At 41.9% G+C, this 24427-nt stretch overlaps 1 protein-coding gene across 2 annotated transcripts in view; it reads left to right on the top strand.

The window, feature by feature from the left end:
• Positions 1-24427, top strand: part of si:ch211-246m6.5 (von Willebrand factor D and EGF domain-containing protein) — a 297063-nt gene that overhangs the window by 160313 nt on the left and 112323 nt on the right. For both annotated transcript variants that reach the window (XM_068035012.1, XM_068035013.1), the window contains exons 13-15: positions 12236-12372; positions 16737-16898; positions 20952-21056. In XM_068035012.1, the coding sequence (XP_067891113.1) occupies positions 12236-12372; positions 16737-16898; positions 20952-21056 (404 nt within the window). The remainder of the gene's footprint in view (positions 1-12235; positions 12373-16736; positions 16899-20951; positions 21057-24427) is intronic.

The raw sequence follows: 24427 nt of genomic DNA on the forward strand, positions 1-24427 counted from the left end.
CTTTGTGGCTATAATTGGTGACATATACGCTGAATGGACTGCCCAGTAAATCTGAGAGATCTATCTTTGTTGTATTTGATAGTTAATGTATAAATTGTAATAGACATACCACAGTCAATATATATGTTAATTCATGTTTAATTTATGTTGATTTTAATTTGTTGAAGTAAAAGTTATAAAAGTGAAATCTTGTCCATTTAGTTTTGTTTATTAGAGTTGTTAGGTAAATTTGGTTCATTTGGTTTGTTGATCTTGGCAAGTCCTTTATTCAAAAAGAGAGGGAGACAGAAAGCAGGAAACTACAGGCCAGTTAGCTTAACATCTGTCTTAGGGAAAATGTTTGAAGCTATTATTAAAGATGGCATAGGAGGGTAAAGGGCTGCTACCCGACTCGAACCCAATGGGACCTGATGACATGTGTCGGGTTCGGGTCAGGTCGGGTCGCTCTTCCGGGTCCGGCTTTCAGGCTTGGGCCGGGTCTGAGTCAGGCCGGGCACACACAGCAAGAAGTGTTCAAAGTAAAAAACCTACCTGAGCTGGGAGTCCGGGACATCAAAGAGGGAAACTCTGAGTCTGCGCAGTGAGCGAGTGAGCGTCTCTATGACACCATCAGGCTCAGGCTGCAGCTTCCTGCAGATTGGGAGTCGCAAGGTAGGTAAAAGGAACATTCCGGTGGTTGGATCAGGCTCGGGTCGGGTCGGGCGCAGGAAAAAATGGAGGGACTCGGGCTGGGTCAGGCTCGGGTCCGATGTGATTCTGTCAGGCTTGGATCGAGTTTTTTTTTTTTTGTGACCTGAGTAGGCCTTTATAGTAGGGCATTTAGAAAAATTCAAGGTAATCAGGCAGAGTCAACATGGATTTATGAAAGGGAAATCATGTTTAACCAATTTATTGGAGTTCTTTGAGGGAGTTACATGTGCTGTGGATAAAGGATGTACTGTACTTAGATTTCTAGAAGGCATTTGATAAGGTGCCACATCAAAGGTTATTGCAGAAAATAAAAGCTCATCATGTAGGGGATAACCTATTTGCATGGATAGAAGATTGGCTGGCTAACAGGAAACAGAAAGTAGGCATAAATAGGTCATTTTCTGGTTGGCAAGATGTAACGAGTGGTGTGCCACAGGAATCAGTGCTGGGGCCTCAACTTTTTACAATTCATACAAATGACTTAGTTGAAGGGACCAAAGGTATGGTTGCTAAATTTGCTGATGACACAAAGATAGGTAGAAGAGGAAATAAGGGGGCTACAAAGAGATACAGATAGGTTAAGTGAGTGGGCAAAGACCTGGCAAATGGAGTATAATGTGGGAAAGTGAAATTGTTCACTTTGGCAGGAAGAATAAAAAAGAAGCATATTATCTCAATGGTGAGAGATTGCAGAGCGCTAAGATGCAGAGGGATCTGGGTGTCCTGGTGCATGAATCGCTAAAGCTTAGTATGCAGGTACAGCACGTAATTAGGAAAGCTAATGGAATGTTATCGTTTATCACGAGGGGAATTGAATACAAAAGTAGGGAGGTTATGCTTCAGCTATACAAGGCATCGGTGAGACCACATCTGGAGTACTGTGCACAGTACTGGTTTCCTTATTTAAGGAAGGATGTAAATGCGTTGGAGGCAGGACAGAGAAGGTTTACTAGACTAATACCTGGAATAGGCAGGCTGTCTCACGAGGAAAGATTGGACAGGCTAAGCTTGTATCCGATGGAATTTAGAAGAGTAAGAGGCGACTTGATTGAAACATATAAGCTCCTAAGGGGTCTTGACAGGGTGGAGGTAGAAAGGATGTTTCCCCTTGTGGGAAAACCTAGAACTAGGGTTCACTGTTTAAAAATAAGGGGTCGCCCATTTAAGACAGAGACGAGGAGATATTTTTTCTCTCAGTGGGTCGTGAGTCTTTGCAATTCTCTTCCTCAAAAGGCAGTGGAAGCAGAGTCTTTGAATATTTTTAAGGCAGAGGTAGATGGATTCTTGATAAGCAAGGGGTGCAAAGTTATCGTGGGGAGGTGGAAATGTGGAGTAATCAGTTCAGCCATGAACTTATTGAATGGCAGAGCAGGCTGGAAGGGCTGAATGGCCTACTCCTGCTCCTAATTCGTATGTTCGTATTAAAATGTGAATGGTAATCCTGCAGGTTACCAGGACCTGTGTTCAGTTTGAAATCTTATCTGGTACAGGCAGGTGTTCACCATCTATTTTATGCCAAAGCTTAAGTCAAGTCTACTGGTGTGAAACCACTTCTTCCTTAGAATTTTTCTGACTAGTCATCTGATAAAACATTGTAGTTGTTTGAGAAATATTAGCACAGCAAGTTCAGATGAGTTTTTGCCTGTGACCTGCATGACGGATAGAGCACGTTACTTGTTAAGTTTTTGGCACAGGTCTTTGTTATTAAAAATCTTATACTTGGAACATGTCCAGTGCTTGATCCAGCCTCCAGAAAAATGGCTCAGGGGCAGGATGGTGCCGGCAAACTTGTATGCCAACTGTTGCCGCGAAATTACTCTCCTGCTCACCTCTGAACCCACCCCCATATCGGGGCAAAAATCGTGCCCCAGGAATCTGATATATATAATTTTAAAAAGACTAACTTCAAAGAAATGATGCAAAAACATAAGCAATTTGTTCAACACCACCTCAACAGGTGCCAAGTAGAACACTTTTATCAGTGTAAAGTTGAGCATGCAGAAAAAACAGATCACACAACCACTTAACAGGCATCAGCTAATTGAATTAATAAACAAGTCAGTGTGAAATAGAGGAAAAATTATATTTACAGAATCCTGCAGGGCGAAAAGGGATGGCCTGGAGTGAATATGGGAGCATACAGAAATATGTTAAGAGTGTGATCAAGGGCAAAGGTCAACTCGTAAATCAGAAAAGCTGTAAGTGCAAAATATGACAGAAGAAATTATTTCTTTATCTCAACAGTAGGGGCTGGATTTTAAGGAGCCCTCAACTTCGGTATCTGTGGCGGGGGAGGCCTGAAGATGGCTCCGGGTGTGGCCCACCTCGGACCTCGACGCTGGCAGGGCCCAGCCTGATCTTCCTGGCGGCAGCGAGGCACATGGTGCCCCCCCCCCCCGCCCCCTGCTGCTCGGCGATGGGACCACAATCTGCATATGCAAATTACTATAATTGATAGATTTATGTATACTTAGGTCTAATGTGGGCGGCATAGTGGCGCAGTGGTTAGCACCACAACATCACAGCTCCAGCAACCCGGGTTCAATTCTGGGTACTGCCTGTGCGGAGTTTGCAAGTTCTCCCTGTGACCGGGTGGGCTTTCGCCAGGTGCTCCGGTTTCCTCCCACAGCCAAAGACTTGCAGGTTGTTAGGTAAATTGGCCATTATAAATTGCCCCTAGTATAGGTAGGTAGGTAGGTGGTAGGGGAATATAAGGAAGGTGGGGATGTGGTAGGAATACGGGATTAGTGTAGGATTAGTATAAATGGGAGGTTGATGGTCGGCACAGACTCGGTGGGCCGAAGGGCCTGTTTCAGTGCTGTATCTCTAAATAAATAAATAAATAATCTTGATGGCCTGCCGCGATCTCCGGCCTGGCGGCTGGCACTCCCGCACCTTTGGATCCCCCTCTGGGAAAATGAGGTGTCACACTGGTGTGGAGAGGGGAGGAGGTAGGTTTATCAGTGCAGGAGCGGGGGAATGAGGTCAAATTAACGTCATGGGTGTAGGGGATGGTGGGAAGGGTTGTAGTTTTAAAAATGTACAGTTTGGTTGGGGGGGGAGGTAAGTGTTTTGGGCAGGGAAAGGGCAAATAGTTAATGTAATTGTCATTTGGGGGGGTGGGAGAGGGGCAAAAGAAATGTATTTATTTAATTTTATTCAATATGTCTTTAAATAGTTAAGTACGCCAGTCGGGCTGACTGCCCTTTAAACATGGCATCAGCGCCTGCACACAGGCAGCTGACTCCATTGCCGTGGACGGACATCCGTCCCCTCCACGTGATTGGATGGGTACAGCCCGCCCCGGCTATTTAATGAACTGGTGTGCTTGAGAATGTGGCGGGTGCACCGCCATTTTTGGAGCTCGCTGCCGAGATCAGCGGCGAGCTCATAATATGCAGCCCTAAGAGGGCAGTTAGAGAAGAGGTGATAAACATGAAGGACACTAACAGGCTCCAAGTAGACTATGAGCACAGGATTGTAAACTTTCTGAATGTTTAGTTTAGTTATACAGCACGGAAACAGGCCCTTCGGCCCACCGAGTCTGTGCCGACCATCAACCACCCATTTATACTAATCCTACACTAATTCCATATTCCTACCACATCCCCACCTATCCCTATATTTCCCTACCACCTACCTATACTAGGGGCAATTTATAATGGCCAATTAACCTATCAACCTGCAAGTCTTTGGCATGTGGGAGGAAACCGGAGCACCAGGAGGAAATCCACACAGACACAGGGAGAACTTGCAAACTCCACACAGGCAGTACCCAGAATTGAACCCAGGTCGCTGGAGCTGTGAGGCTGCGGTGCTAACCACTGCGCCACTGTGCCGCCCAAATGATTACTTCCTCCAAATATTCACAATGCAAGACCTGTGCAACATTACCTCTCCCAATAGAGATTACCTAGACAACTTTGATATATATGAGATGGAACTCTTAGACAGCCTAAAAGGGCTCAGAACCAACAAATTCTCAGGGAGTTATGGAATTTATCTGAGTGCTGAAAACGACGATGGAGGAGATTTTTGAGGTACGAACAATTATTGTGACAGAGTCGCTGGATACTGGGGAAGTTCCAGTAAGATGGGAAACAAGCTAATATGGTGTTCATATTGAAAAAGGGTGACAAATCAGACATATGCAACTATCTTAGTAAAATAATGGAATCGACTGTCAGGAATAAACTTGAGGATTACCTGAATAATAATTTGGTAAACAGCAGCACACATGGATTCAGAAGCAGATCATCTTTAATTTCCTGAACTTATTTGAAATGGTATTCCAAGTGGACTATGGAAATCCCTATGACATGGCATACCTGGACTTACGAAACACATTTGACAAAGTTCCATATGAAAAACTATAAGTTAATCTCAGCTTTGTAATGATTCAGGGTAAATCTTGCATTAAGGTAAAAAAAAAGCCTTAAAGTTGAAAAAACAGGTGCTTGGAGGAGTTATGGCAAAGTGGAGTGGGAATACTAAGTGGGGATTCCCAGGAAACATTGAATTTGCATTGTCTTGAACTCAGAAACCCAATGCAAAGTGATCAAATTTGCAGATCATACAAAACTAGAAGAGGCAATTTTATTGGAGGAGGAAGCTCAGGAATTACTGAATGAGTTGGACAAAATAGGTATGTAGGCGGAACAGTGACAGATGAAATTTAGAACCATAGAACCATAGAAAAATTCTGGCACAGAAGGAGGTCATTCAGCCTGTTGTGTCTGTACAGGCAAGGGTAAATACTGCACATAAGGGTAAATGGATGACGCACACAGTCAGTGAATGGTGTTGATATAGCTAGGGTGAAGTTGACGCATTTTACGCTCAATATTGCCAGCTAATGTAGGGCAGCAGTAGAATGTTGTACTTAAGAACCAGAACAGTAGAATATAAGTCTGAGGAAATAATTATCAAACTGCATAGTGCTCCAGTCAGACTACAATGTTATGACCAGGTAAGAAAGGGGTCTAGGGTTCCCTCTCAGCCTTCACCTGGTCTTACTGTAACAGGGTTTAATTTCAAACACACTGTGTTTTTAGCTCCCCCTTAGTGAATCCTTGTTCACTGCTTTCCAATTGTAAGGCAAAGAAACCAGCCAAACAGGTTTTCTTAGGTTCAAAGAAAAAAGGTTGAACTTTATTAAACTCTAATTTAGTTAACGCCTACGGATACATGATGCGTCCACGCTAGCATGCATACGCGATACACACATGCAGATAGAGACAGAAAAGAGCAGAAAAAATGAAGTGGAAACATTTGAGGCAATATCTGAAGATGGGTTTTGGTTACTGTTCTTCGAGCTTGCTGTAGAGTCCTTGATTGTAGGTAGGTCTTACTTTTTGCTGGAGCCCAGTATACTTCTTAAACCTTGTTCAATGGAGGAGACTTTTCTCTCTCTTGAGGTTCACGTGTCTTCAGTGGGTCCAGAGGCTTGTGAGAAAGAGATGGGAGCAGACAGGAGAGGTCTTCTCAGTCCAGGAGCAAACAGTCTCAGTTCAAAAACTGTCTGTACAATTCAAAACTCCCCAAGTTGACCAGCAGGTTAGTCATGTGACCAACTGGTGTAACCACTTTTGTGTTTGTGGATTCTCTTGTCCTGGCAGACCCTGGAATGTCTCTTCTTACACACAATACCTGGTGATCAAAGTCCATTTTAGGATAAATAGATAAGGGAAGTAACCTCTCTTGTCCTTATTGGTATGCAAATATCCTCCAGCAAAGTGTCTGGCAGCCGTTGTAACAGGCCTTCTCTTTCCAGCAACAATTTGAAATTTAATGTCCATATGGCGAAATTTATATGCCTCATTCTTGGCAGGTGGGGGCCCAGCATGATAACACCTTGAGTAATGTGTGCAGTTCTAGTCACCAAGACATAGGAAACATTGAGCTATTGGATGCACAAGGCTGAGTCCTAGTATTGCACAAATGCAGATACTGGATGTTGCTCTCGAGGGCCTTCGCCACCTGGTGCCGATATCAGGAAATTAAAAGTGCATTTCCTACATTTTCAGTCCAGTAAAAGCTAGAACTGGCTGTCAGCAATATTATATGAACTGTAATGCATTTGTATTAAATTCCTCTCCACCATTTTAGCTGAGGTATGACTTGTTTAATTGCCTGTTTGTTTCTGGATGTGAGTGGCGCTGCAAGGACACATTTATTGTCCATACCTCCGAGCCCTAAGGAAGTGTCAGTGGGCCTTCTTGAATTGCTGCAATCCTTATGGTGATGGTGCTCCCACAATGGTATAAGGCAGGGAATTCCAGTAAAGTGACCATAATATCTTGCAGGCAGAATGGTGTGTGTTCGTGTTCCCACGACATTGCTGCTCTTGTCCTCCTTGTTGGTGGAGGTCACAGGGGAGCGGGGTGTTTGTGTTAAGTGTTTAGTAATATTTTTGACACTAATTTCCAACTCGTGAGGTCTGACATGTTGCATTTAAGTAGGCCTGCAGATAACTGGATTTACTGCACATTACTGTAAAGGCATTGTTGGGTGTGTAGGGAGAACTCTTTCTGCATTGGAACTTCTGAACAAAAGAGTGAAGCAAACTGAATTCTAGAACATAATGATTCATTGAGAATTAGGTCATGGTCAACACACTTACCTAGAAAGCACAAAATTTACAACAGCATCTTAGGGCATGCCAAATTACAGCGAACAGTACATACACTGTCCTAGGCTGGCCTTGGTCAATAAAAGGAAATTTCAGTATTTAAATTGTGCTTTTTCAATATGTTTTTACAAATAGATATAAATCATCAATGTGTTTTCCCAACACACCCATGAATGACAAATATATTGCGTATTCTACCTAGTTTTTGTTGAGATCGCCATGGCACGATAGTTGGCTCAAGGCCCCTGGAGGGGAAAAATCAGCATGGATGCCCACCTCAATGATCCCTGCTGGGATTGGGCTCATGTGAGCATCGTGCAAAAATGGAATTAGGCTTGGTTGTGCTGATCGTCTCATGGTCGAAAAGCCTGCCAAACTCAGTGTCTAAACTCAGATAAAGAATGGCCAGTCAGATGAGCAATTTGAGGACATGAAGTTCCCATAGAACCATACTCAATAAGGAATTAAAGCCTTCCTGGTAAGAGGAGAATAATGTCAGAAAATGAGGGAAAAATAAACACCAGGGTTTTGTTTTGGTACAAAAACTTGTGTGGGGCTGATCCAATCACAATTCTGAATAGAATTGACTGTTCATCCCACATCAATTCAACAGAGGGTGCATACTGGCATGAAGTCAGTCACTCGTATCAAATCATTCACTTGCATGATCTTCAACTAGGCTGGAATTTTCCAGTCGGCCCTGTGGGCCCCTAGTGGCGTCGGCAGTATAGCAGCTACCTGAAGGCGGTCTCCCAGCATCCGCCCAGGGGTGGGGTGCAGGGGGACAACACTCTAGGAAGACTTTGAGGACCCCCCTCACCTACCTGGCCACAGCTGCTGGGGCCATTTCTTCATTCAAAAATGTTAAAAGTGCTGAGAGGGTGGCTCAAGATGGAGGCGCCCCCTCTCTCTCTCTCTCTCTCCCTTACTGCAACAGCAGTCTGCATGCTGCTTCCATGCTGGAGGGCCTCCTATTGGCTCATGTGAGCATCGTGCAAAAATGGAATTAGGCTTGGTTGTGCTGATCGTCTCATGGTCAGACGCCCTCTGGCCATTAATTGGCCAATCCAGGAAAAATTGATGTCAGATGACTACTCCTGACACAGTATGGGGTCAGGAACCACACTTGACCCATAACGGTGGGATCCCGACCCAAAACACAAAATCCTGCCCCTAGTCTTTGTTTTATGCAGTTAAACTCCCTCTGGTGTGCTACAATGACAAGCCGCAACTGCAGCTGCGGAAAGGCATCCTCCACTACAACAGGGTGAACTTTTCCATTTCCAAAATTAAAGTCTCATTGAGATTGGCAATTCATGACAAATTATGGAAAATTTGTTACTAGACATATGCCCACTAGGAATTGGATTAAGACTGTCTTAACTCATTTCACATAAATCCTTGGCCCCAAAGTGATTCTTGATGCAGTAAACCATTATGTCACAAGCACCTGTAAGATCGAATTAGTAGTCCACTGCACTGCAAAGGTTTTCTGCATTTTAATTGGTTTAATTTAATTTTAATGGTTCTTTGCATGAGCCAAAGAAGCAAACCTTTCCACGCATTTTAGAATTTGCATTATATTTGGGCTGTTAATTCTTTAAAGCAGCCTGTTTATTAGTTCAACAATTTATTGATGATCACAGTTTCTGCTAATCATGCTGAATTGAGCACTTCTATGTTGTGGATTCAGCTTGTAACATTTCATTTAGTGCATTCTGAGCCCACTATGATATCATGATTGCAAATACTCTGGACTTTTGCCCTTCAGCTTTCCAAAGTATTTTATCCCATAAAGGAAATGTATGTTAACTTCAAATTCAATAACATTGTAAATGTTTTTACTTTTCTTTTATTTTTCAAAGGCCAGTAGACTCCTTCTGAGAACTTACATATAGAGTGCATTCACTGTCTCATTCCAAGTAATTTAGAACTTCCTCTGATTTGCCTGCCTTTTCATTAAAGGGCTAGTTGATGTTTCGGGGGACTTTTTTTTCTTAATTATTGTAATTGTATGACAAATAGGTGTTAGCTGAAGCACACAAGCGCTAAATAATTCTGCCTTTCATCAGTGCCTTTAATAGGATAGCATTTTGCTCATACTATGTAATTTGGATAAAATGCCTCACAAGGAATTTGTTTATGGTCACTTTAAGCAGACTTCCCCCAGTGACTTGAACCAACCAATTAGGGAAAAAAAAACATGGAAGTAAATTCACAAAATCACACAAGACAGTTTTGCATTTGAGCAAAACCTAGCCTGTTCCAGCATGTTCATGAAAAGCTGCAAACACTCATAGCACACTCGGGTTAGTTACTGTGTAATGTTTTATAACAGCTGTCAACAGTCATACTGAACAATGCATTTATCACAATATCTAACATTTTTCACATTTTGAAGAATTGTGTTTTATGTGTAAATTGTCGAGGAATACTATATGACTGAGCTAAATTTTGCAAACTTGACAAACTAGTCTTTAGCAACAACTCAGAGCAGACATTTTAAAGACTCAACAAAATCCTGAATTAGCATATTTGCATTTTGTTCCAAAAAATGCTAAATTTTGAAAAATGGCCTCTTTGAATATGTGTTTGTATTTTAACATTTCACAATATTTGAATGATATACTGTCACATTTTATTGGGTACAGTTGACGTAGAGGGGGCAGCCACTCCGTCCCCGGCAATGGCGTCTGGCACCACCGTGCGGGCACCGGTGCCATTTTTAAAGGGCTTCAAGCCCTTAGGAAACAATTACATTTTTAAAGTCATATTATCGTGCATTTTTATTTAAAGAATAATTAAAAGCTGGAGGCCCATTCCCGAGCCCCCCCACCTCCAATGTTTTACTTATTGGCAGATATGTAGAAAATTTACTTTATTACCAACCTGAACTTTCCCCCCCCAATCTCATCACATTTGCCCTTCAACTCCTTCCCACCATCCCCACAGCCAATAAAAAGTGTTTTTCCCGCTGTCCCCTTCTCGACCTGAAAATTAATCTCCTCCCCCTCCCCACCAGCGTCTCGTCTTGAGTCCCCAAACAGGGATCGGAAGGCACAGGGCTTCCGGCCACAGGCCGGAATATCGCCGTGGGATGGCTTCCTGGTCTAGGTAAATTGTTTATCATTTATTTGCGTTCATTACAATACACACATGAAGGCCCCGCCACTGTCTGGCAGGGGGGCTGCACCGAGGCCTCGCCGCCGCTGGTAAAAGGCGGTGGGGCCTTCTCAGCATCAGGGGTCGTGGCGGGCCGCTCCCACAAGTATTTTATGGCCCCCCTCCACCCCCGCCATGACCCCCGACGTCGAGGAGCTGGTAAAATTCAACCCTGGGAGTTAGGACACACCTTTGAGGGTGACCTAAGATACAAAAAGGCAAAAAAAAATCTAGTGTCACCAAAGTCTTGCCAGCTTCTGAAGCAGTTTTGCTACTTCACTTATAGTACTTTTATGAGGTTGGGGCCGTTGCCAGCAGTAAATCCACCATACAATTGTCTGCCCTTGTCATATTTTGGGTACTTCAACTCCCCTCACCTGACTCTAATGGATCTAAGATTCTCCCTACTATTTCTGAAGCTTTGCTTTGGAAAGAGTACTGTACTTTGTCTCAGTATTACCCATCTCTTTTTTTTTCAAATTTATGTTTTCATTTGTTCTCATTAAGTTGGGGAAAGACTTATTGGAAAATACTCTCCCTACTTTTGCTACCAGTATAAATTCAAGTATTCCAAGGTACGGTAAGGTATGACACACTACAGGCAAAGATTGCCATCCAACACAATAATTGGCACAGCAAAAGAATAACAGATATATGGCAGATAGATAACTGGAGGTAGGTCATATTTTCCGAGGCCTTGAATCTCTGGCAGAGGCTCTGCATGCAGTGGACAATTCATCAGAAAATCCTAGATGCTCTTCCCAAGACTTTGCACACAAGGTCCCGGCCATTACACAAGGCTTTGGAACGTTCTATCCGTTGTGTCTCTGCAAATTTGATAAGAAATCACCATTCTGTCCATTTATTGTGTCCAGCATTATTGAGTATTGGAGGCTGAGAGTGGCAGTGCTTACAACACAGTAGCTACTTAAAAGATTTACATGGCATTATAATACCAGAAGAAAATGGAGTTTTGCATGCATTATCACCATCACCTGAAGCAGAATATTAACTTTACAACTTGAGGTTACTCATTGTTATCTGTTTTATTCATATAGTTTCTTATTTTAGGCGTCTAGTATTGTGTCAGGAGTTGCTATATTAACTTGCGGTGTGTGCCATAGATTTGATGTACAAAGCCATTCATGCAAGAAAATGAATGACATTACTGTAATTGTATTGACTACTAATCTGTAGGTGATTAGCAGGAAATTTTCTACCCAGTAAATATTATACATTCTTTTCTTTATCTACATGCAAGCTTTGTTCCAGCACCAAACTGACATGATTGATGTCTTTTTTGCCAATAGAGCACGTGCACCTGTCATTCATTAGCTCCAGAGCAAGATGTAACACCAGGTTTTATGATCTGGACTTTGTGGTTAGATCCTTACAAGCTTTAATTTCTATCAGTTTCTCATTGGACTACCCAGCACTATAATCGTCACCTTTATTTTTCCTTTGTATGGCAGATAAGTACTTCTTATTCAGAACTGCAATCAGATGAGTTAAGGTATACACAGTTTAAAATGGATGTTATTAAAAATAAGTTCTGTTTTTCTTGTCATATAATGAAGGAGGGAACTGTCTGTGCTTTCATTTAAATTAATTGAAATTAACTTTTATAAAGCACTGATGAGCAAAATTTATGTGCTGTTTGAATGATTCTGAAATGGATTCTTTTTCTGCATGTCTAGTTAATGTTCCCTACAATTCAGATTCATTGTGAACATTTTTTTTTGCCTTTTTAAGATCAGCCTCCTGAGATTACCGATTTGGAGAATGGTGGCCTGTGTGATATACGAATCTTTGAGTGCAACAGTATTAGAGTATTTGGCCTGGGCTTCAGGGACTCTCCTGATCTCCAATGTGAAGTTACCAGTCTAAAGGTAAGGGATCTATGCAATGATTTGGAAGCGTGTGTCCCTTTAGGTATCTCCTATCCTTAGAGCGAATAAAACTGTAAACAAGATTGGACAACAGAAACTGTAGCCTACAGACTCATAAACTGCAGATTCTATGAATAGTTAAGGTGTGATGAGCAGTTTTAAAAATTAAATATTTCATTGTGAATCATCTCCAGACAAAAATTCGATTTATATTTCAGAAAAAAATGACTCTGCAAAGATTTATGGGATAGTAAATGATAAGGATCTTTTTCAAGGGCATACATGTTGCTGTGTAGGCTTTGCTGCACAACTTGTGCAAATGCAGTATAAACTGAAAAACAATAAAGGCCACAACCACTTTCAGCTATATTCTAACTATCTGGTATTAACCTTGTAGTCTTAGACGTAAGGTTGGTATCTCATGATGCTGACATCACAGGAGCATGTTAATTGTGCGAGAATTGGCTATGCAAATGAACATTTTTATAAATAGCGCTTTGCAATAAAACCGCAGATGTCTCTCAGTAACCGGTTTGCTGAGAGTCAGATATAGATATCTAACTTACTACCACAGTAATGTAAAAATATCTGGTACCAGCTGAGATCAACTAACTCACCATGTACAGACTCGGAACAAATCTTACTGATCTGTCTGGCTTAATTATTCACTAGATAAAACACACTAAGCCATAAAGACCAGGAAGGTGCCAGGTTTTCTTGCTAATGTGCATGTGCCATCCTCAGTTGGTACTGAAGTTCATCTTGATGTCCCTCAGTTAGGGAGAAGCATTCAGGCAGGCTGCCTACTCCTATCAACCAATCGCTATTGAAGTGTGCTTCTGTGAAGACAGGACTGATTTCAGTTGTGATGGCTCCTGATGAAACATTTGACCAACACTCAAGGTTCCCACCTAGGGCAAGACCATTTTGAGAATTGTGTAAAAATAAATAGTTATCTTTTTTAGCCTGTGAGAAAACTTGTCCTTTGTCTGCTTATTTAACCTGAGTATTGCTGAAAATAGAGATGTTGTCAAAGCTTTTCGCTTTGCACTCATCAGAACAATCCGCAAGAATACCAATGTAAGGTAAAACAACAACTTTATACTGTATGAGAAGAGAGTGTTAATTGGTTGGCAAATGAACTCTGATTGGTAGAGGCTTTGCCATTGAGAATGCACCAGTTTACAGTGATTGACAGTTTACTGCCAAGCTTTGTTTGAAATTTAAACCAGGCAGCTTGAGTCTTATTGGTCAAGGCATTGCCCTGTGGAATGAGCCAGCGAATGGCTGTCACTTATTTTGTTTAGCTGAAACAGACGCAATGTTTGTACATGTTCTTTTGGTCTGCAAAGAACAGGGCCCTGTGTATTAACATATGTAACTTCCAGTACACGCAAATGCGCCACACTGCGAGCCGTACTGACAATCTTAAATTGGTTGCCAGCGTAATTCTTAGCACACTGAGAATTATTTAGCAAATTTTGTCTAATCACAGAATCACATCTAATGTTGGACACTGTGTTTTGAGTTTTGCAAGCACAGGCTGGTTGGTGTTTGCCACTAACAGGATGCTGCCGTCAAAAGATGTTCTGCCTATCACACAAATGAGTAATGTGATATATGAATTTTAATGTCAGTGTGATGCTAGGTATATAGGCCGTACGTCCCAAAGACTAGCAGATCGAATCAAACAACATGTCCCTTCCGCTGTTCGCAACGAGCAAGGTACGGGCCGTACCCAACCAGCCCGTGCTTGCAAAAAAAAGCAAATCAAACTTTTGGGTTTATTTTTAAAGGAATGTAATTGAAAGTAAAGAAGTTGAAGAAACTTGATTAGGCCACACTTGGAGTACTGTATACAGTTCTGGCTACTATTATAAAAGGATGTAGAGTCTCTGGTAAGGGTGCAGAAAAGATTTACAAGGACGATACCCAGAAATATAAGGTTATACCGATCAGGAAAGGATGTTCAGGCTTTGGTCTCTTGTCTCTTGAAAAGAGAAGGCTTAGAGGTAGCCTCATAAAGGTCTTTAAAATTATGAAAGATTTTGATAGAGCAAACAGAGGGAGTGTTTACACTTGTGGGCAAGAGCAAAACTAGAGGCCATCAATATAGGATAGTCACGAAGAAAGAAAATAAGGAATTCAGAAGAAACTTCTTTTTGGAGGGAGTGGTGAGAATGTGGAGTTCACAGGGAGTGGTTGAGACGAATCGTATAGATGCATGTAAGGGGAGGCTGGCTAAGCATATGATGGAGAAGAGAATAGAGGGTTATGCTGATAGAGTTAGGTAAGGAAGGATGGTAGGAGGCTCGAGTGGAGCATAAACATTGGGCTGATTGGCCTGTTTCTGATCTGTATATTCTATGTGAAACCTGGAGAGGCTGGTAGACAAACCCATGCCGACGCAGTAGAGGGAGCTCCTCTGAAGTTGAGTTTCTGGCTTTCTATTGGCACGGTGCAGAAGGACTGACTGGCTGATGCTGACATTTGGGTGAACAAGTTGGAAAAGTGTTCTCACCACAACATGGCACATCTCGAAGAGCATAAAAATTCAAAATATATTTCAATATATTTATTTTGTTGGACCTTATTGATTGATTTATGTATTCTTATAAATGATGGTGTAAGATTTATAGATGAAGCTTTGTTGTAAATAGGACAAGTGATTTGTTATGGCTGGTGTTTTTTATTGCTTTGATCTGCTCAGAAACCAGAATTTTCACTGCATCAGGGACTTTTTATATAAAGTTGGAGTGTCCTGGCAGCAAATCAAGTGCAGGAATTCATGAGATTTATTATGGGAAGTTGAGTTGTACTAAATCATTTGCCCCAGTCAAAGGATATTGAGCAAGATTATTCACATTTGCTGTCAACTTAGAACCTCATTTGCATCACACTGAAGCCAAGTTTACTGTACAATAAAATACAAATTAGAATCCTTAATGCTTTAAAAATATCTTCAATTCAACTGTCTGATTGCAGCAATAGACTGTGAAAATAATCCCATCATGTGCCACAGCCCACATGGTAACTCATTGCAGCTTCTAATACCTTATGGAGGAACCTCGCCTGCCAACAGTTCACGTCAGGAAAGCACTGCCATGATTTTCCAAAAGGTCCCAATGGTGATAATGTTTCTCACTCTCAGAACAGTCACGAAATTTGGGCCTTAATGTCACATTGATTTATTGTTACCAACTTACACTCTCAGATGGATAAAAAAAATCCCATGATACTATTTGAAGTGCCCTGGCCAACATTTATCCCTCAACCCACATCTAAAAACAGATTATTTGGTCATAATCTCATTGCTGTTTGTGGGATCTTTCTGTGAACAAATTGGCTCCCCAGTTTCTTGCATTACACCAGTTACTACACTCCAAAAGTCCATCATTGACTGTAAGGTGCTTTGGCATGTCTCAAAGACGTAAAAGGCGCCATATCAATACAAACTCTTTGTTTCTTTCTTAGCTAACTCAAATCCATAATGTTGAAGATATACGCCTTTGGTTTCCTCAGTGTGCTAGTTTTAATATTTATTTGTCTGGAAAGCCATTTGTAAATTAGTTATAAATAATGCACAGAGAAAAATGTTGGGATGGTACATAAATGAAACCTTGTAATAAGCAGACCCTACAGATGATTAAATGGAGATAGTTCTCAGTTTAAAAAACAGGATGAAAGTCATGAGTGTGAAAATATAACTCTGTGTTTAATATACTTTGAGCATAATTTTCAGATACCCATTATATTCTGATCAGACAGAATGTATTACAGACAGCTGTCCACCCATTCTAGCAGCATACAGGCGGGAGCAATTTTGAGGCCCAAACCTCATTTAAATAGACTTGCCGAGCTTCCTGACCCAAATGGGCATCCATATACTGCTGTATTTGGACCAGTGGTCCTGCTCCCCCGGCCCCACAAAAATTATTTAAAACTTCGGTTGGGCTGCTTGTAAAACTGGTTGGAGAGTGCATGGTGTCCGCTATAACCAGTTCTGTCCAAAATGACAGTAGGCATCCTATGCATAACACAGGACCCAGATTTTCTTATTAAAAAGGACATACCGGCTGTAACAGACTGGCATTTTGGCCATCCAGCAGTAGGTAGGCCGTTAAAAATGGCAGTGACCGATGCGTTGGCATTAATAGGGTTCTAAGTCCACCGACTACAACTTGAGGCCATCACCAGCCTCTGCTTTTGATGAGTGAAAATCGGTCATTGCTTTTGATTGTTAGAAATCATTAGTGTTGAGGATTAAAATTTTAAATTGATGCTGGCTTTTGTGGTAATTACAAAGCTCACACAGATCACAATGTGAACATTCTCTTTGTTTTTCCTGCTATTGTCGAGAGCAGTATGTGAATAATGGATGGATTCCAGGAGCTACTCAGATTACGAAGGCAACATTCCTTAGTACCAAAGCTGTTGATTGCCAAATTCCACCACTAACAAATATGGCAACTGAGACTGTGGACTTCATGTTTTCAGATAAACCTTTTGCCAGGTGGCAAATAAAGGTAAGACTTTTAAACTTACAGAACCAAACACTACTGAAAATTAAAATATAATTTAATACTATGAATTGATTGAAGTAACTGAATTGTTTGTGCTTAACAAGGGGATTTGAATAACAAACTTTTACTTTATTTTCCTTCTTCACTTTTCTACCTTCACTAACCCTCTGCTGAATGTGCAAAGTTCTACTGGTAACTCATCCAAGTAGCTCAACCAGAGAACATGGCCTGTGCCTAAATGGAGGGTAAATTCAAAACTAATCTGCAGCACCAATATTTCAATGAGTGAGTGGTCAATCTATAGGCTTCCTGGAGAAAGAGTGGAAGCAGTTTGTATTGAGTTCTTCAAATGCTAGTTAGATAGATTTCTTTCAGAATTTTCTTTTGATACAGTATATGAGTCACTTGCAACATGAAGTGTAGCATCCTGGAAAGGAACACGTGGCTTTGGACATGTGGTTCCCAAAGCTCTCTACCACTGAGGATTTCCTTGCGTCATGTCTCGACTTGTTGTAGATTAGTTAATAGAGATAGATTGCTATGATTGGTCAACAACTCCATTATCCTATCATGCATTAACCAGGATAGTTTATGGTGAACTAGATCGGCCGTAGTCTTTTTCCATCCAGCAAATCCTATATTCTTCTTCAGCCTTGTCTACATCCAGCCACACACATTTCCAGCAGTAGTAAGTAACAGATTGGTTCCCTTCCTACAGCAGAACTAATAAATTGCCGTGTCACAAATTGGCAAGATCACAGCATTCATAGCAGCTCAGGGATCAGAGGACGTTTCTGATCTATAAGGCTTAAAATCTTCATTACTATAATATGAGATAAAATCAACCCCAATCAAATGGGTCATTCAGAGGCCCAAAAGTTATATTTATAATCCTTCCTGTTTCAACTGCAACCAATAATATGCTGTAGATTTGCTGGTATATTCATAAATACTTATTTTTAGCACTAAAGCTACATAATTAGATAGGTGTCAGCTGTGGCTCAGTTGGTCGCACTTTTGCTTCTGAATCAGGAGGTTGTGGGTTCAAATCCTACCCCAGGACTTCAGCACAAAATTCAAGGCTGACACTGCAGTGTAGTACTGAGGGAGCACTGCTCTGTTGGAGGTGCTGTCTTTTTGGATGAGAGGTTTTCCCCGAGGCCCGTCTGCTCTCTCAGGTGGATGTAAAAGATCCCATGGCACCTTTTTAGAGGAGAGCAGGCGTCCTGGCCAATATTTGTCCCTCAATCAAAATCACAAAATCAGATTATCTGGTCATTATCACATTGCTGTTTGTGGGAACTTGCTGTGTGCAAATTGGCTGCTGTGTTTCCTACATTACAACAGTGACTACACTTCATTGGCTGTAAAACACTTTGGGGCGTCCTGTGGTCATGTTTGGTGCTATATAAATGAAAGTTTTTATATAATAAACTATTTACACTATATTTAATTCTTCAGTTCTTAGTAGACAGTTTTTATAATTAGAAGATTGGTACATTGGGAAATATCAGTGTGCTATTAGCCTCTATTTTATTCTATTTCCATCAGTCCAATGAAGTAGGAAATGGTCCTTTTAAACATCTTACACCATTGATTCTACTCCAAGAACACAATTGTAATTCTGCGACACTGACACAAAAGGAAATGAACTTATGTATTCATTCCCCTTTTGTAGGCCTACAAGAGTAGTCTACCAGCATTGCCCATGGCCATCAACAAACCAGCATCTCACATCGTCCTTGATGTTCAACAGCATTACCATAACTGAATCTCCACTGTTATGTTTTGTGCCCCAAACATGCAGAAACCTGATTCAAGATTTCTGTGTGTGCAAAGGCTGCCAGGAATCTGTCTGGACTTGTCTTCATTTCAGTTGTGGAACCATGCCCCTTCCAGGGCTGTCGAACAGCATAGTGAGCAATGTTACACAGCACAAAACAATCAATCACTGAACAATCAAACACCACACCCACCATCAACATCCTGGCAGTTACCATTAACCAGAAACTTAACTGTGGCTACAATAGAAGGTCAGGGGCTGGACATTCTGCAGCGAGTAACTCACCTTCCGACTCCCCAAAGCCTGCCCACCATTTATAAGGCACAAGTCAGCTCCAACAACACACAAGAAGCTCAACACCATACAGGACAAAGCAGTCCACTTGATTTGCACTCCATCCATCACCTTAAACATTCAATCCCTCCGCCACCACCACATAGGGGCAGCAGTGTGTACCATCGCAAGATGCACTGCAGCAACCCGCCAAGACTCCTTCGACAGCACCTTCCAAACCCACAACCTCTACCACCTAGAAGGTAAAGGGCAGCAGAAGCATGGGAACATCACCATCAGCAAATTCTCCTCCAAGACACACACCATCCTGACTTGCAAAAATATCACCATTCTTTTTTTTTATTCATTCATGGGATGTGGGCGTCACTGGCTATGCCAGCATTTATTGCCCATCCCTATTTGCCTTTGAGAAGGTGGTGGTGAGCTGCCTTCTTGAACCGCTGCAGTCCATTTGGGGTAGATAGACCCACAGTGCTGTTAGGAAAGGAGTTCCAGGATTTTGACCCAGCAACAGTGAAGGAACGGCGATATAGTTCCTTCACTGTCACTGGGTCAAAATCCTGGAACTCCCTTCCTAACAGTAGTGTGAGTGTACCTACACCCCAAGGACTGTAACGTTTCAAGAAGGTGGCTCGCCACCACCTTCTCGAGGACAATTAGGGATGGGCAACAAATTCTGGCTTTGCCAGCAATGCTCACACCACATGAACAAATAAAAAAACATTCTGCGTCACTCTCACCAACTTCACTTTCTTCTACTCTGCCTTTGCCTTAAAATAATTTGGCATAGTTGTTTAATTTGACAATTATGACTGCTGAGAAGTGCACATGGACCTTCATGGAGCAGAGTGCCTTTCCATTTATACAGTATTACATTGTGGCTACTTTGCGAATCAGCTGGTGCCCAACCTCTGCATTCTGTTCAATATTCAGATTCTTGTCCCACATTTGATTTGACATCCAGATGTATTTCTCCCACCTCTGAATCATTGGCCATTTATGCATCTACCTTTCTCTGTTACCACTAAAACCTAAACCATGCTTTCACTACCTCCAAGATAAATTTCTCATCACGCCTCCACTTTCATCCTCCACAAACTCTCACTAATATAGAACTGTGACCTTGGCCTCTCCCATATACAGTCTCACACATTCATAATTCAACCATTCCATTCTCCAGTCACTTCCTGTGTCTCTAGAAAATAGATTTCAGGTTCTTCATTTTATTTTTTAAATCCTTTATGGCCTCACTCCACCATATCTAAGTAATCGCCACCCTGGTTCTCTGATTCTGAACTGCTGTTTGTTCCTTGCACCCTCTGCTCCACCACCAGAAGACATTCTTTCAGTCACCGCATCCCAAATCTGGAGTTCTCTCCCACAGCTCTTTATTTTGCAATCTCTTGCCTTGTCCACAAAAACCTTTGGGAAGCCTATCTCTGCCATCAGTTCTTCTTTCTAACCCCCTCCACCAATACTTCTTTTGCCTCGCCTACATCCACCTTACCCTTTGTAAACTACTCAGAGTGAATGCAAGTTGTAATTTTTGTAGCTCATGCTACTAGAGGTGGTATAAAAATGAAACTTGAAGAATCAGCAACAGCTGGAAAACAAATGGGGAGAAGACTGAGCAATGTAATAGGGAAAAATGGCCTCCCCACTGGGGTTGAATTCTGTGCTAAATTGTGTGGTGCAACCAACAACAGCAGCTGCTTCCAAATTTTTGTATGAGCTCTGCACATGAGCCTTGGTGAGGGAGGCAATTAGACAGCACCCTGTGGAAGCAATAACTGGTATTTGTCTTGTCAATTCGATGATTAAAAATATGTTTCATGAAGTTCCGATTGTGAAGCTTGGAGGTAAAATTTGTTTCATCTTCCCAAATATAAAATCTGCAATTCTGGAATGCCTAAATGATCATAGATAAAATAATATAAAAATATATTGCTGAAAATGCCACTATTTTTTCTACTTGGCAGATTACAAACGATGGATCCTTGTTCAGTGGCTTGAAAGTCCTGACACTTTATGATGGTGTTTGTCAGATCTGTGATAGCATGCCAGCTGGACTTTGTAAGTTGAAGGTAATTTCAGATTTTTGAATATCGCTATAACTGAAAATGTGGTTTCTCAGTATAATGATACAGCTTTAAGTGGCAGAATTCTTGAAAAGAAATGGCAATGAGGAACTCACTTGTTAAAATTGAAGTGGCTAATTTTGGTCAGCTGGGAATTAGGATCACACCGCTTGATTGGCACAAACATCCACAAACATTCACTCCCTCCACCACCGACACACAGTGGCAACAGTGTGTATCATCTACATGATGCACTGCAGCAATGCACCAAGGCTCCTTAAACAGCATCTTCCAAACCCGCGACCTCTACCAACTAGAAGGACAAGGGCAGCAAATGCATGGGAACACCACCACCTGCAAGTTCCCCTTCAAGTCACACTCCATCCCGATTTGAAACAATATCACCGTTCCTTCACTGTTGCTGGGTCAAAATCCTGGAACTCCCTAACAGCACTGTGGGTGTACCTCCTCACATGGACTGCAGCGGTTCAAGAAGGCAGCTCACCACCACCTTCTCAAGGGCAATTAGGGATGGGCAATAAATGCTGGCCTAGCCATTGACGCCCACATCCCATGAATGAATAAAAAACCCATTATCAAAGCGAAGATTTCCAAAACAAGCAATTCAGAAAAGCATATGTCATGAGATTTGTTTCTCTGTTAGAAAATGCAGAATTGTCTCCCTGTAGGAATGCACCACACTTAGCCAAATCTAGACAGGTTAGACACAGGTCGTCAAGAACCAATGGTTAGGGGCTGCCAAATGTACCCAGCGATACTGCTCGACTTTAACCAGCTGAAAGCAAGATCAGGGCACTGGTAAGCTTCACGCTACTTGTCCAGCCAAGGACCATTCTACCCTTTAGGGTAGGAGTATCCAACTTGCATCTCTTGGTCCTTGCATACTTCCAATCCAGCTGTCAAAGCCTGGGCAATTCAGTCTTATTTATGGTTGTATATATTTGCTGGTTTGCTGTTTGAACTTTGTATGCCTGGGAAAAGAAAGAAGTACTTGCATTTGCATAGCGTCTTTCACAATCTCAGGACATCTTAAAGCACTGTACAGCCAATGAAGTACATTTTTTGAAGTGTAGTCATTGTAATGTAGGAAACCTGGCAGCTAATTTGCACACAACAAGCTCCCACAAACAGCAATGTGATAATGACCAGATAATCTGTTAAACGTTGTTTGAAGGTTTTCATGCCGAGAGCAGTAAGGTTTAGATTAGATTAGAGATACAGCACTGAAACAGGCCCTTCGGCCCACCGAGTCTGTGCCGACCATCAACCACCCATTTATACTAATCCTACACTAATCCCATATTCCTACCAAACATCCCCACCTGTCCCTATATTTCCCTACCACCTACCTATACTAGTGACAATTTATAATGGCCAATTTACCTATCAACCTGCAAGTCTTTTGGCTTGTGGGAGGAAACCGGAGCACCCGGAGAAAACCCACGCAGACACAGGGAGAACTTGCAAACTCCACACAGGCAGTACCCAGAATCAAACCCGGGTCCCTGGAGCTGTGAGGCTGCAGTGCTAACCACTGCGCCACTGTGCCGCCCTAGTAAGACGATTTAGAGTTTACATCATGTGAATTGCTCTGAAAAGAGTAGTTGTTTTCTTGAAAGAAGAGTTCTTCAAAGACCATTTTTATTAAATAGTCGTAGTACAGAACTTGAGTATTGCTGAAAATAGAGACATTTTGTCGAAACTTTCGTCTTGCACTCATCAGGACAATTCGTAAGAATACCAATGTAAGGGAAGCAACAAATTTTTACTATATGAGAAAAGAGCACTGATTGGTTGGCAAGTGAACTCTGATTGATTGGTAGAGGCACACAGCGAAAGTAACCTAGAGGGGACGTTGGGCGCTGATGGTGGCCCACAAATGTGTCCTGGGCGAAAGAAGGGAAGAGATCGGGAAAGATGAAAGGCAATCAGGAGAGAGAAGAGGGCTTTTGGAAGAGGGGGAGAATCGATTGGTATAGTGAGGTGGTAATGATTGTGAGGGGGAAGGGGCAGCCCAAGCAGCAGAGGGAGACATTCACGTAAGTGGTGGGTAGTGGGGGGGGCGGGGGTGGTGATCAGGAGAAGGGAACATTTTGAATGGGGAAAGCTGCTGAGAGAGAGAGAGAAGCAGAGGTAGAGTATTTTTGGGAGAGGAGAAAGCGATTGGGGGAGGAAGGGGGTGGGGGAATGGTCACCAAGTTATGATGGGGGAACTGTGCCTGAAAGAGGGATGAAAGAAATTGGAAGGGAGGGTAGTTTTCGATAACAAGAAGACACAGATTTAAAGTGACTGGCAAGAGAACCAGAGGCGACATGAAAAACTTTCTTATGCAATGAGTAGTTAGGATTTGGAATGCACTGCCTGATAGAGTGAATAGAAATTCTGTAGTAGCTTTCAAAAAGGAATTGGATAAATATTTGAAGGAGAAAAAATTGCTGGGTTATGGGGAAAGAGAGGGACTAACTTGATTGCTGTTTGAAAGCACCAGCACAGATTCAGTGTTTTGAATTGCCTCCTTCTGTACTGTATTATGCTATGATTCTGGGCGGAAGTGATCAGAACACAGAGTAGTAAGAAGTGAGCGGGTCAGGGGAGTGGGCTACACCGGGGTCCTCGGCAGTGCTGAGCAGCCCTGACCATAGGAAACTGCTTTTAAATAGATAAATGTACTTGGCTTTCTAAACAGGTATACTATTTCATCCAGTTTTTAAATATTTATTAGACTGAAGGGGGAATTTCGTAATTCTTTATTGCCTTGAGATATGCCAAAGCTTTAGGAAGATCTACCACAGAATCTACATTATCATGCAGAAGAACTTGGTTAAGTTAGCTGCTAAATTTGGCCCTGAACTGTGATCTAATTCCCAGTTATATAACTTTCAGTGCACCTTATCTCACTCGGGAATGAGAACTGCCCATCCCAGACCCCTCCTCCCTCTGCAGAGTTGCCTCCAGGGTGTTTATCATGTCTATGTCTTATCTTCATCCTGACATTTGTTTAGCAGATATGGATGTAGCATTGTTAACCCTAATTGCAGGTTTCTGATTTAATGCAGCAAAGCTACATTCTCCACATATGATGATAACCTGTAACAACATTGAAGTATAACAGGATGAGTAACCAACCAGTGTTCACTAGTTAATTGAGCTGGGGTTCTCTTTGTCTCTTTAAATGAACAGGTGTTATACATGCACAAAGAATACTTACAGTTAGTTTCATAAGCCTGATAATTTAGATACTGTAAATATTAAATCAACTGCTGCACCTAAAAGCCGTAAAGGAAAGGGTAGGAATAACATGAACATGAAGCACTGCAGAATGGCTGCAAAACTGTGATAAGAAGCAAATAAAAAT

Source organism: Heterodontus francisci, chromosome 7, assembly GCF_036365525.1.
Source record: "Heterodontus francisci isolate sHetFra1 chromosome 7, sHetFra1.hap1, whole genome shotgun sequence".
Taxonomy (NCBI): domain Eukaryota; kingdom Metazoa; phylum Chordata; class Chondrichthyes; order Heterodontiformes; family Heterodontidae; genus Heterodontus; species Heterodontus francisci.